This window comes from Chlorella variabilis (genome assembly GCF_000147415.1).
Source record: "Chlorella variabilis unplaced genomic scaffold CHLNCscaffold_1, whole genome shotgun sequence".
Classification (NCBI taxonomy): domain Eukaryota; kingdom Viridiplantae; phylum Chlorophyta; class Trebouxiophyceae; order Chlorellales; family Chlorellaceae; genus Chlorella; species Chlorella variabilis.
Window position 1 is genome coordinate 1,309,533 of NW_005435087.1, and position 11,789 is coordinate 1,321,321.

The 11,789-nt window shown below is 68.4% G+C and overlaps 4 protein-coding genes across 4 annotated transcripts in view; 3 read left to right on the forward strand and 1 right to left on the reverse strand.

The window, feature by feature from the left end:
* CHLNCDRAFT_133227 (hypothetical protein) overlaps window positions 1–2,876 on the forward strand; it is a gene marked incomplete at both ends in the record, with an annotated part of 4,564 nt that extends 1,688 nt beyond the window's left edge. The window contains 7 exons of the mRNA XM_005851728.1: window positions 143–440; window positions 780–844; window positions 1,018–1,141; window positions 1,422–1,468; window positions 1,689–1,817; window positions 2,057–2,108; window positions 2,389–2,876. Of these exons, the coding sequence (XP_005851790.1) occupies window positions 143–440; window positions 780–844; window positions 1,018–1,141; window positions 1,422–1,468; window positions 1,689–1,817; window positions 2,057–2,108; window positions 2,389–2,876 (1,203 nt within the window). The remainder of the gene's footprint in view (window positions 1–142; window positions 441–779; window positions 845–1,017; window positions 1,142–1,421; window positions 1,469–1,688; window positions 1,818–2,056; window positions 2,109–2,388) is intronic.
* A 316-nt stretch (window positions 2,877–3,192) lies between these two features.
* Window positions 3,193–4,447, reverse strand: CHLNCDRAFT_18624 (hypothetical protein; the record flags this gene model as incomplete). Its single annotated transcript, XM_005852069.1, has 4 exons — window positions 3,193–3,299; window positions 3,484–3,562; window positions 3,756–3,900; window positions 4,257–4,447. The coding sequence occupies 4 exons, from the start codon at window positions 4,445–4,447 to the stop codon at window positions 3,193–3,195; spliced, it is 522 nt and encodes a 173-aa protein (XP_005852131.1).
* A 980-nt stretch (window positions 4,448–5,427) lies between these two features.
* FPPS (hypothetical protein) lies at window positions 5,428–8,369 on the forward strand (the record flags this gene model as incomplete). Its single annotated transcript, XM_005851729.1, has 10 exons — window positions 5,428–5,544; window positions 5,774–5,926; window positions 6,178–6,332; window positions 6,428–6,530; window positions 6,714–6,826; window positions 7,024–7,084; window positions 7,286–7,426; window positions 7,570–7,652; window positions 7,816–7,882; window positions 8,054–8,369. 10 exons carry the CDS (start codon window positions 5,428–5,430, stop codon window positions 8,099–8,101), a joined length of 1,041 nt encoding a protein of 346 aa, XP_005851791.1. The 3' UTR covers window positions 8,102–8,369.
* A 130-nt stretch (window positions 8,370–8,499) lies between these two features.
* CHLNCDRAFT_133230 (hypothetical protein) overlaps window positions 8,500–11,789 on the forward strand; it is a gene marked incomplete at both ends in the record, with an annotated part of 4,921 nt that continues 1,631 nt past the window's right edge. Inside the window, 13 exons of the mRNA XM_005851730.1 lie at window positions 8,500–8,618; window positions 8,888–8,964; window positions 9,175–9,273; window positions 9,416–9,465; window positions 9,609–9,691; window positions 9,816–9,887; window positions 10,059–10,125; window positions 10,255–10,303; window positions 10,407–10,458; window positions 10,600–10,674; window positions 10,797–10,863; window positions 11,141–11,234; window positions 11,456–11,686. Of these exons, the coding sequence (XP_005851792.1) occupies window positions 8,500–8,618; window positions 8,888–8,964; window positions 9,175–9,273; window positions 9,416–9,465; window positions 9,609–9,691; window positions 9,816–9,887; window positions 10,059–10,125; window positions 10,255–10,303; window positions 10,407–10,458; window positions 10,600–10,674; window positions 10,797–10,863; window positions 11,141–11,234; window positions 11,456–11,686 (1,135 nt within the window). The remainder of the gene's footprint in view (window positions 8,619–8,887; window positions 8,965–9,174; window positions 9,274–9,415; window positions 9,466–9,608; window positions 9,692–9,815; window positions 9,888–10,058; window positions 10,126–10,254; window positions 10,304–10,406; window positions 10,459–10,599; window positions 10,675–10,796; window positions 10,864–11,140; window positions 11,235–11,455; window positions 11,687–11,789) is intronic.

Below are 11,789 nucleotides of genomic sequence, written 5' to 3' on the forward strand. Positions count from 1 at the left end.
AGAGGTGCTCGGGCGGGGCCGGAGCGTGGTGCAAGCATGCGGCATGCGGTGGGGCGGCATTTGCTGGCGGTCTGTGGCCCGCTAGTGCCCACCCCACGTGCCGACCCCGCCCGCGCCGCGCCGCGCCTTGTGCTGCGCGCAGGGCCTGACGTCGCGCGCGCGTCGCGACATGCTGCGCAAGACCTGGGTGCCGTCTGGGCGGCTGGGCGAGCTGGAACGGGAGCTGGGTGTGCGCATCCGCTTCTTTGTGGGCTACTCGCAGCAGCGCGGGGACGCGGTGGAGGCTGAGCTGGCGGAGGAGGCGCGGCAGCACGGCGACATGGAGCGGCTGGCGGTGCAGGACGAGTACGGGGAGCTGTCCCGCAAGACCGCGCGCCTCTTCTCCCAGATGTCCTCCACCGTGCACGCTGACTTCTACTTCAAAATTGACGACGACGTGGGTGAGCGAGGGGAGGGAGGGGGCGCCTGCGCCTGCGGGTGCGCGGAGACGACGGTTGAGAGTGCGGGGAGCGGGGCTCGGCGGTCGCGGCGGAGTGGGAGGCGGGAGGGAGGTGGCAGGCGGGGGCTTGAGTGGATATGCGGGCTTGGGCGAGGCCGGCCTGCGGGGTGGGTGTGGGAGCGCGTGTGGAGCGCGATGCGCGCCGCGCCCACCACCTCTGCGCCGACTGCTGCCATCAAACCCCCCTGCCGCTGAACGCACCCGCACCCGCACGCATGCCGCCGCCTGTCGCTCACGAGCGCCTGCCCGTGCCCCCACCCCACACCCACCCACCCCGCAGCCGTCAATGTGCAAGCGCTGTCAGACTACCTGCGGGAGCGGCGCCAGCAGGGCAACCTCTACCTGGTGCGCCGCCCAGCCGCCCGCCCAGCAGCAGCCAAGGCCCCGCCGCCGCCACCCACGCCACCAGCCCGCCCCGCCTGCGGGGAGCCCGAAACGCAGCCCGCATGCTGCGCCTGGCGCTCCTCCAATCCGCCGCCTGCCCCTGCCCCTGCGCCTGACCCCGCGCGTGCGTGCAGGGCTGCATGAAGAGCGGGGAGGTGCTGACGGACAAGCGGTGGAAGTGGTACGAACCGGAGTTCTGGAGGTTTGGGGACCCGGCCGGCAAGGAGAACAAAGTCAACTACATGCGGCACGCCAGCGGTGAGCAGCGGGGGCGGGGTGCAGGGCGCGCGCGTGTTTGTGTGAGTGGGTGGGTGGGTGTGGGTGTGGGTGGGCGGGAGGACGTTCAGAGGCGCAGGTGGAGGGGCTGGGCTGGCGCCCCAGTGTGCATGCATGAAAGCAAGGGGATGCCGGGGCAAGCAGGGAGGCGCGCAGGCGCAGCGCAGCGCAGCGTTGCCCCGCGGCCCCGAGGCGGCTCGGCCCCATCTGCCTGCCTCCGTCAGAGCTGACGTGCCGCCGTGCCGCCCCCTCCCGCATACAGGCCAGATATACGGCATGTCGCGCCCTGTGGCCCGCTACATCGCACAGGTGGGGCGCCCGCCTCCGCCGCCCGCCTGCCCGCCTCCGGCCCTCGCCTCTGCCCAGCGCCTGCTTGCCTGGCCGCTCCGCGGCACCCCCCACACACAACCGCCAGCATCACCGGCAACCCGCTCCCCACCGCCAGCGCCGCAGCAGCAGCAGCCTACGCCTGCGCCTGCCCTCCTGCCTCGCCTGCCTCACCTGTCCCGCCTGTCCCGCCCTGCCGCAGAACGAGGCCATCCTGCACCGGTATGCGAATGAGGATGTGGCTGTGGGCGCGTGGCTGGTGGGGCTGGACATTGTGTACGACAACCAGCGGCGGCTGTGCTGCGACACAGAGTGGAAGTGCACGCAGCAGGTGCGGGTGGGGGGTGGGGGGTGGGGGGCACGCTGTGCGCGCGCGCGTGCGTTGGATGTTGGATGCAGCTGCCGTAATGATGTGACCGCCGGCCCCGGCCGCAGCCCTGCCCTGTGGGCGCGTCCTGCGCTCGGCCCCGTGCCCCTCCCTTGCCACTCCCTGCCTGTGTGACACACACACACACACGCGCGCACACACACACACACACACACACACACACACTTGCCCCCCCCCCGCAGAACAACAAGGACAATGTGTGCCTGGCCTTCTCGGAGAACCACGCGCGGGCCTGTGCCGCAGCGAGGAGCGGCTGGAGGGTATCTTCCAGGACTGCGTGCAGGACGCGTACAGCGCGGGTGGGTGCGGGGCAGGGGGCGGGGGGGTGGGGAGGGGGCAGCCGCGGTGCGCATGTGCGTGGCACTTGCCTTGCATGCAGGGTGGGCACCCCCACCCCCGGCAGGCAGCGCAGCGGCTGCTGGGGTTGCGTGGCAGCAGGCTGCCGGCCGCCCGCTGATTGGCTGTGCTGATTGGCTGCCTTGCCTTTGCTATGCCCACCCCCTGGGGAGTGCAGGGAAGAAGGGCAAGCTGCCGTGGTGGGGGCAGAGCGGGTGGGCGGCCTCGTCCAAGGCGCAGGGCAGCACCGCAGACCTCAAGGACGGCAAGGAGGGAGAGAAGCAGGAGGAGGCGGGCGGCGGCGCAGCGGGCGACAAGAAAGAGGAGGCCGGGGCTGGCGGCGCAGCCGGCGGCGCAGCTCAGGGGGCTGGTGCTGCAGCAGCAGCCGCTGGCAGCAAGGCCGCCGGTGGTTCTGCTGCCGGCGGCGCAGGCCACGGCGCAGGCACCGCAGGCGCAGCCGCTGCAGGCACAGGCGCCGCTGGTGGCGCAGCCCAGGTTGCTGCAGGCACAGCGGGTGCTGCCAACACCGCCCAGGGTGCTGGTGGCGCAGCAGCTGCTGCCAACAGAGCCGCTGCCATCGGCCAGGCCACGAGGATCGGCGGGAACGGCGGGGCGGCCGCCGGCGGAGCCACCACAGGCGGCGCGGCAGGCGGCAAGACGGCGTGAAGATGCGACGCGTCGCCTCTAGCAATGCGCTTTTGCAGAGCAGGTGCTGTTGCTTGTTGGAAGCAGAGCCCGGCCTGCGACACGACGCATAGTGAGCGCATCCCTGCCAGGGGTACCTGCTCTCCAGTACCGTCTTCACCCTCTCACTACACTGTCGTATCTACTCCCCTTGCTCGTCGGGTCCTGTCCTTTCTCTTTTCTTGCACTCACTGCTGCTGACCTCTGTAAGCAAGGCAGTCTCTGCCCCTTTTGAGGGTAGGTTACAGGCTTGTGGGACGCACACAAGGGAGGAGGGCACAGGGGCAGCGCTCCCCTCCTACTGCTTCACCGGCTGCGACTCCTCAGGCATTGGCTCTCCCTCGGGGATGAAGCGCAGCGCCGCCGCATTCATGCAGTACCGCTTGCCGGTGGGGCGCGGGCCGTCTGCAGGTGGATGTGGGAAAGGCGCAGAGCAGAGCGGCCTGTCAGCACCACACACCTGCCTGCTTGCGCTCCTTCTGCCTGCCGTCCATTGCACACCCTCTCCCTGCCAGCTGGCTGTCGGTGGCAGACAGCACGGGAGCCCTGCGCGGCGGCAGCCGCCAGCGCCGCCCCTCCCCGCCCTCACCGTCAAACACGTGGCCCAGGTGGGCGCCGCTGCGCGCATCCACCACCTCCACCCGCGGCATGAAGGGGATGGAGGTGTCCTGCAGGCTCGAGAGTGTGTGGGGGGGGATGCAGGACCCTGCGTCAGCGGCAGCAGCCACCAACCATACGCCGTGGCACCCTGGTGCCCGCCGCGTGCTGGTGTCTGTGCTCGGCTCTGCCAGCCTCCCATCCTGCAAAATCCCGACGCTGGTGTTGCACAGCAGCCGGGCAGCGCAGCGCAACGCAGCGCACTTGATCTCCCCCCACGTGTTCGGGGTCAATGGGGGCGAAAAAGGAGGGCCAGCCGGGGCCGCTGTCGTACTTGGCCTCGGAGCTGAACAGCGGCAGGCGCCCCACCGCAGACACGTACACGCCCTGCGCATGCGGCGCGCATGGGCTTGCTGGGAACATGGGGCCGCGCCGCGCCTGCACCGTACCTGCACGCTTGCTGCCCGGCCATGCATCCTGCCAGGCCTGCCCCGCGCCGACCCACTCGCACAGGCCGGGATGCTGACGTGGCGCTGACTCACCTTGCGCTTGTTGTCGTGCGGGCTGCCATCCACCGTGGTCCCCGTGAAGGCCCGCTCCGTGCCCGCCTGCACCACGCGCGGGCGCCTATCAGCTGCTGCCGCGAGAGGCAAAAGGCTGTGTGGACAGGCAACCGACCGATGCCTCTGCAACTTCCACCGCAGCGTGGTGCAGCCACTAGCTGCCGGGCGCCACCAGCGAAACTCAGCAGAAGCAGCCTGCCACCGGCCCCGCAGCCCAGGCCGCCCACGTGCCTTGAGGGTGACAGCACGCTGGAAGTCGGTGAGCGGCGCCGCCGCCGCCTCGCGCTGCTCGGGGGTCAGCGGCGTGATGTCGTACCCGCTCTTGCTGATGCGGCGCGGCGTGTCGGCGCTGGCCGCCTGCCACTCCTCCGCCCTGCTGGTGCTGGCGCCCATGGTGGCGGCCTGCGTTGCGGGGCAGCAGAAACAGGCAGACCAGTTGGCTGGAGGCCAACAACATGCGAAGTCCTGCCCGGCGTCTTCCGGAAGAGCCGGCAGCGCACCCCGCCAGGCAGGGCCAGGCGGCGGCCGTGCCCACCAGCAGTGCTGCTGCTGACAGCAGGCAGGCCGCTGCCGCCATGGTCCAGCATGCACGCGTGGCTGCCTGCACCCGTGCTTGCTCTGCCCACTGGTGGGTGGTGGCGGCGGCGGCGAGGCGGGCCGCCATGTTGCCTTTCTGGCGTGTGCACCACAGCCCCTCCTGGCAGCTGGCCCTAGAAGCTGACCTGATCGCTGCGCTTGAAGATTTTGAGGAACGAGTGGGCTCGAAGCTGCTGCCTGGGGACGCGTTGGTGGGTGGAGAGCCCCGGGCGCAGAGGCCGAGAGAGCAGGCTGCCTGAGCGTGAGAGGGCGGACAGCTGCATAGTAAAGCGAGGGAGTGGAGGCGTAGGCGGTGGAGTTTACGGGCTTTGATCATCCTCGAAGACAGGCTGGCACCCACGCTGCAGCCGCGGCATGCCGGTTCTGGCCCTTCTCCTTCTTCGCTAGATCCCTCCCCAAGCCCAATTGATCGCCAGCAGCGGCCATGGCGACCGCCGCCGAGCCTGCAGCCAAGGTGCAGAAGCTGGACAAAGACGAGGCCAAGAAGGTGCGGGGCAATGCCAAATCGACAATTCACGCTCGATGGAGACAGTCGAAGCGTGCGGCGGGGCCTGATGGCGCGGCCACGCCGATTGCCATCGACTGCTCAGCCGCCTGGGCGCTTCAGCCGCCTGCTCCCCCTCCCTGGTTTTATGTGGACTGTGTGGACCCTGGGATTGGGCGCGGGGGAGCATGCACGGTGCTGGGCGCTGGAGCAGAGAGCGGCGGGTGCTGCCGCCTCGCCCGCCGCCGCAACCGCCGCCGCTACTCGATCCCGCTTAGTGGTCAAGCCGGCTATGCCTTCCTCCCTCCTGCAGGAGTTCCTCAAGGTCTTCGAGCAGCTGCGGGATGAGATTGTGAACGATGAGCTGCTGGCGGGCCAGCCCGAGGCGTCGAAGCAGTGGGTCAAGGAGGTGGGTGGCGGCTGAGCGCCCTGCCTGCCGCTGCAGGACGAATGGGTCACTTCAGTCAACGATTGAGTCTCTTCACTCGCTGCCCTCCTCCTGCTGGCTGGCCTGCTCATTGCATGGGCCGGGAGGGAGCCACGGCCCCACCTCCTCCGCCGTCATCCTCGCACTCCCTCGCCGCTGACCTGCCAACCCTTCCCCCTGTCCACCCCACCTTGCCCTGCCTCCCCGCCAGATGATGGACTACAATGTGCCGCTGGGCAAGCTCAACCGCGGCATGGCGGTGCTGGATGTGGTGCAGTCCCTGGCTGAGGCCAAGGGGGCTGCGCCCAGCGCCGAGGACGAGTTCCGGGCCAACGCCCTGGGCTGGTGCATCGAGTTCCTGCAGGTGGGTGGGCGGTACCGCAAGGGCGGCGCTGCGTGCCGGCATGGGTGGCTGGCAGGGCGCAGCCGCGCTGGTGGGCTGTGGGCAGCTGGGTGTGGCGGCGGAGTGTGCCAGGCAGCTCCGGAAGCTTACTGCTTGCCGGCGATAAAGCCCGGCTGTCGCTGAGGCCCGCCTCGGCGCCCCTCTGTGCATATCCTCGATGTGCCGAGAGCCTCGCTGCCTGCTCCCCCCCTGCCTGCCTGCCCGCCCCCCAGGCTTACTTCCTGGTGGCCGACGACATCATGGACAGCAGCATCACGCGGCGCGGGCAGCCCTGCTGGTACCGCCGGCCCGAGGTGGGCATGGTGGCCATCAACGACGGCATCATCCTGGAGGCCTGCATCTTCCGCATCCTCAAGAAGCACTTTGGGTGAGCCCGGGGCAGGGCCACCCGCATCCACCCCTCGCACATGCCTGCCCTGCCCCACACCACCCCACCCCACCCGCCCACCCCACCCCGCGCAGCGCGCTGCCCTGCTACGTGCACCTGCTGGAGCTGTTCCACGAGGTGACCTTCAAGACGGCACACGGCCAGCTGCTGGACACAACCACCGCGCCCATCGGCACGGTGAGCGCGAGGGGGTTTGCGGCGGCAGGGAGGGGGCCCGCCCCCCAGGCACAGGATTGGTCGGGCCGGCTCGCGAGCTGGCTCCATCCCCACGCTGGTGGCGGCTAGCCTCTGCGGCTCGTGCTCATGCTGTTCTCATGCTGCACTCACGCTGTGCGACACGCCGTGCCCTGCTGGCGCCAGGTGGACCTGTCGCGCTACACCTTGGACACCTACCTGCGCATCGTCACCTACAAGACAGCCTTCTACACCTTCTACCTGCCCGTGGCATGCGGCCTGCGCCTGGCGGGCATCACGTGAGCGCCCCGCCGCGCTCGCCAATGGCACAGCCGCTGCCGGTGCCGCTGCCGGTGCCGCTGCCGGGTAGCAGCCTGCCAGCGGCGGGGAGCTCGTTTTTCCTAGCCCGCAGTGTGCGTGCACCATCTCGGTCTCTCACCTTGCTGTGTCTGCACTCAGCCTGTGCGGCCCTGTCCCTCCCTGCCCTACCCCGCAGCGACCCCGCTGCCTACAAGCTGGCGGAGGACATTTGCTTGCAGATGGGGCGGTACTTCCAGGTGCGACCTCCTGTACCGCCCGTACCTGCTGCATCACTGCCCCCCATGCGCCGCGCACCCCACTCGGGCACTCCTGCCTTCTGCACGCACGCTCGAGCCTCCGGCTTCTCCCAACCTGCATGCACCCTCGCGCGCGCGCGCGCACACACACACACACACACACACGGCGCCAGCTTATGTGTGTGTGCCTGCCTGCCGCAGATCCAGGATGACTACCTGGACTGCTTTGGCGACCCCGAGGTCATCGGCAAGATCGGCACCGACATCCAGGACAACAAGTGCTCCTGGCTGGTGGTGCAGGCGCTGACGCGGGCCAGCGAGGAGCAGAAGGCGGCCATTGAGGTGGGTGGCGGGTGGGGCCTTTTCCCAACACAGCCTGCCCGCAGCCAGCCGGCTGTTGCAACTGCGCCCCCAAGCATGTGCACGTGTGTGGATGCATGGTGCCGGGCCCGCCTCAGAACCAAGCTGTGCGGTGGCGGGTGCAGGAGAGCTACGGCAAGGATGAGGAGGCGGCGGTACAGCGGGTGAAGGAGGTGTACCGCCAGCTGGACCTGGAGGGCCTGTTCAAGTGAGTTGCCAGCCAGCCGCCGCTGCTGGCTTCCCGGGGGGGCGAGGGGCCGGCTGTGCAGCGGCTTGTTGTGGTGCCAGGTCGCTGTGCTCTGTTCAGGCCACACTTGTGTCACTTGATTGATGCCTTTGCTGTCGCCTGCTCTCCGTGCCCTTGCCTGCAGGAAGTACGAGCAGGACAGCCACGACCAGCTTGTGAAAACGATCGAGGGGCAGGACCTGCTGCCACAGGTGGGCTGGTGTGGCTGGGCGCTGCTGGGCGCTGCTGGGCGCTGCTGGGCTGCTGGGCTGACGGCCTGGCGGATGCGGCTTGAGCCTTGCTGTTGGGGCCTCCAGCAGTGGCATGTGGCCTGGCCTGCCGCCACCCACACGTGCGCCCTGTCTGCCCTGCTGCCTCCGCAGGGCGTGTTCACGATGCTGCTCAAGAAGATCTACAAGCGGCAGAAGTGAGGGGGCGTGCAAGCTGCAGCCGGTGGCGAGTGGCGACAGGCTGCTGCTGTTCCGGTGCCTCACAGCGCACCGCAGCACGCCGCTCAAAATTTACCCTGTTTTTCCTGAACGATTGCGAGATTCTTTCCTGATGAGATTGCACCTGACTCTTGGCCCGCGGTGCTGAAACCGCCGGCGGCGGCTCCCCAGCTACTGCTTTGGCAAGCCCCTTGCTGCTGCTGCTGCTGTGGGATTCAGCACAAGATTTCATGTGAATGGCGCTTCACATAAACACATGCAGTGAACGGCAGCGTGAGCTGCGGCTTATGGCTTGCCGTCACCTAGCTGGCGCCAGCTGGCGGGAGGACTTGAACCCTTCCTGCATGCCTCCCCCCCATCGCATGTGCGTCCCTCGCGCCATGAGGCCCCTTTGGGGTGCTCTGCTTCTTCAGGCCCTGCTGCTGAGTGGCGCCTCCGCCGAGGAGGAGCGCAAGGAGCCGGGCCCTGGCAAATGCCACGCTGAGTGCACCAAGCATGGGTGAGTGTTAATTCGATCGATCGCGGGTGTCGCCTTGGGCTCTCGGACAACACCGTCCCTGACTTGCGCTGCAAAACGCTGTCTGCAGTAACTGCGGCGACGATGGGCATTGCAGGCAGGTCCTTGCCGCTTGCAATGAGCAACGGAACCACCAGGATTGCCCTGTGGCAGCTGTGGCGGCAGCGGTAGTGGGCAGGAGCCCGCCTCTGTCCTCAGTCGGGCAGCTGTACCAGTTGAGTCAAGACCTCTGCCCATGCCCAGCACTGCAGGTGCCCCTTTGGTAGGCTGGGCGACGGGTGCGAAATCGACTTCCTAGCACCCTGCCGCCAGTTCCCAGAATCACACCGTGCGTGCGCCGCACCCGCGCCATGCCGCTGCCTGCTGCCATGTTTGCCAGCTGCGCGCTGCCAGCATGCGTTGGACGTGTTGGACGCGTTGGACCTCCACTGCATGAATCGCTGCGCCAGCGTGCCTGCATATGGCTGCATGGCACCTGCCGCTGTGTTTCCACCAATGGCACCACCGCCTGCCTGCCTGCCTGCCTGCCTGCTTGCAGCCAACTGCGGTGCCCTTGCCGCCAAGAGCTGCGAGTGCTTCCGGAGGTGCAGAGCGTACTTTTGCAGGCAGGACGCATCCAACAATACCGTGTGCGAGGGTGAGGGGATGTGCTGCTACATCCCTGCCGGGATGGCGCTCTATTTGGTGCTCCTGCCCCGCCGTGCCCGCTTGCGCAGGCGCAAGTGCCCCCCTGCCTCCCCAGCTTCACGAGGCCCCGTGCTCGGCTCCCCTGCGTGTAGGCCTTCCCTCGAACTATCAAAGCAACCGGGGCTGCTACATGCGGGAGGGCGTGGAGCCAGACAAGCAGGCACGCCCCCGGCGCCGCTGGATGCAGCGCCATGATGCAGCGCTGCCCAATGTTGCGTGCCAACGGGCTGCCTGGCACCCCGCTTGCTGCCCCCGCCGCCACCGGTACCACGTGTTTCATTGCAGTACTCTCTGGTCCCGGAAGCGGACGAGCAGGGGGCCAAGTATTACGTCAACTACACTGCAGGAGCGCCAGAGGCCAACCGCAGGTGCAGGGCCCACCATCGCGTTGAGGGTGGCTGTCACGAGCCGGCGCACACGTGCATGTGTGCAGCTGCATGCCTGTCGCTCCACCTCCCCCGCCCGCCTGCCTGCCTGACTGACCGCGTGCAGCACCGCCCTGTTGTGGGAGCACATGTTCACTGTGCCGGCGTCGCAGTGCCGGGACCAGTGCAACAAGCGAGGGTGGGTGGCCCGCCTCGCACGTGCCGAACTTGCATGGGCTGCTGCACAGGTGCAGTGCCAGGCGTCTCGCACCTGTCCCCTGACTGCCCTCTGCTGAGGCAAAAGTGGGTTGCTCCGACCGGGTCAGCCGCCCTTCTGGGCACCCACCGTGGCCCATGCTGCACCGCACAGGTACTGCATCAAATTCAAGCTGGAGCAGGATGGGGAGGGCACCTGCCGCTGCTACAGGGGCTACTCGGTATGTCTGCAGGCAGGCAGGCATGCCGCTTGCAATGCCCTATGGCCATCGCTGCACATGCGCCTGCCTGCGGCGCACGCCTTGCTGCCCCACAGCCGTCGATGTTGGCTGCCTGGCTGGCACCTGCAGGGGGCGGCTTGTGAGCTGGAGTCCAACGCGTGCTTCCTGGGCTGCAAAGGTTGGCCTCAGCTGCCTGCTGCTGCTGCAGGCGGGAGCGTGGGTGCCTGCTGAGCTGCCGCAGGCACCACAGCGCGGCTGGCTGCCTGTCCGCCTGGGCGCAGGGCGCGGCAAGTGTATCGACCACTTCTGCCACTGCCAGCCGCCTTACTTCGGGTGAGGGCTGCAGGCAGGGCAGGAGCACAGCGCTTGGCATGGCTTGCTGGCAGGCAGGACGGTAGGCAGGCGGGTGAGAGCTGTGGCCCAGAGTGCGGGCCCCAGCCCGCTTCCCCTGCTGCCGCTGGCCCTGCTGTGCAGCATCGGGTGCACCCGGAGCAAGGTCTACCCACCAAACTACTCCCACCCGTCCCCGGCCAATTTCAAGATTTACATGTGAGCTGCGCTGGCGGCTGCCCTCCCCCTTCCCAGCGCTCGCCACCGCCACAGCCTTGCCGGGCGGCTGCGCCGCCTGCCACTTCCTGCACCTGCCAACCAGCTGGGGTATGGCTGCGCAGGTACGAGCTCAACACGCAGTGGGCTTACGACAATGATCACCACATTGCTTGGACGGGTCACGACCCGGTGAGGAGCGCTGCCCATGCTCGACTGCATCAGGCAGCCGCCAGCGACTGCTCTGCCCCCCACACACACGCATGCGTCTACCTGCTGCTACTTACCTGTCCCCCTGCCGCCTCCCTCCCTCCCCACTCCCTCGCTGAAAGAACTACATTGCGTACGAGTTGGTGAGGCTGAGCCCGCCACGAAGAGGCGGAGGGAAGCTTCCTTGGCGCCGCCATGCTCCCAGCGGGCGGCTGTCGCCCACCACTCCTCCGCCTGCTGCCTCCTGCCCTCCCCGCAGTTTATGGAGGAGTTTTTGGAGAGCCCCGTGCGCACCGAGGACCCCTCGGAGGCCAGCCTCTTCTACATCCCCGCTTTCCTCTACTCCTACTCGGGTGGGTGGGAGGCGGGCGGGCACGCAGGCGGACGTTCTGGGGGGGGTGGGGGCGGCAGGTGTGTGTGCTGGGCACAGCATGGCGGGGTGCCGTGCGTGTGTGTGTGCTGCTGTCAGTGCCCTGGCAGCGCTTGCCTGGCGGCCTTCCGTCCCATCCCATTCGCCATCTGAGCGGCTGGCCCGGCTGTGCCGCTCTCTCCCTCCCCGTACGCCCGCCTGCAGGCAACATGGCGGGCGGGGACGAGCACACCCAGCTGCTGCTGGACCACATCCGCGCCACGTGGCCCTACTGGGACCGCCACGGCGGGCGGGACCACTTCCTGTTTGTGCCCGCCGACCGCGGCACGTGCCCCTGGGGCAGCCGCTTCTCAGACCTGATCCGCATCGTCCACTTTGGCATGCATTCCACGCGCACCAACCACAACCCCCACTTTGGCCACCAGGGGCACCCGGGTGAGGCAGGCTGGGAGGATCAAACCTTGTTGTTGATGTTTATGTGCTCGCACGCGTGTGCGTGTAGTGGTGGTGGGGTGGGGGGGGGTGGGGGGGGGGGCAA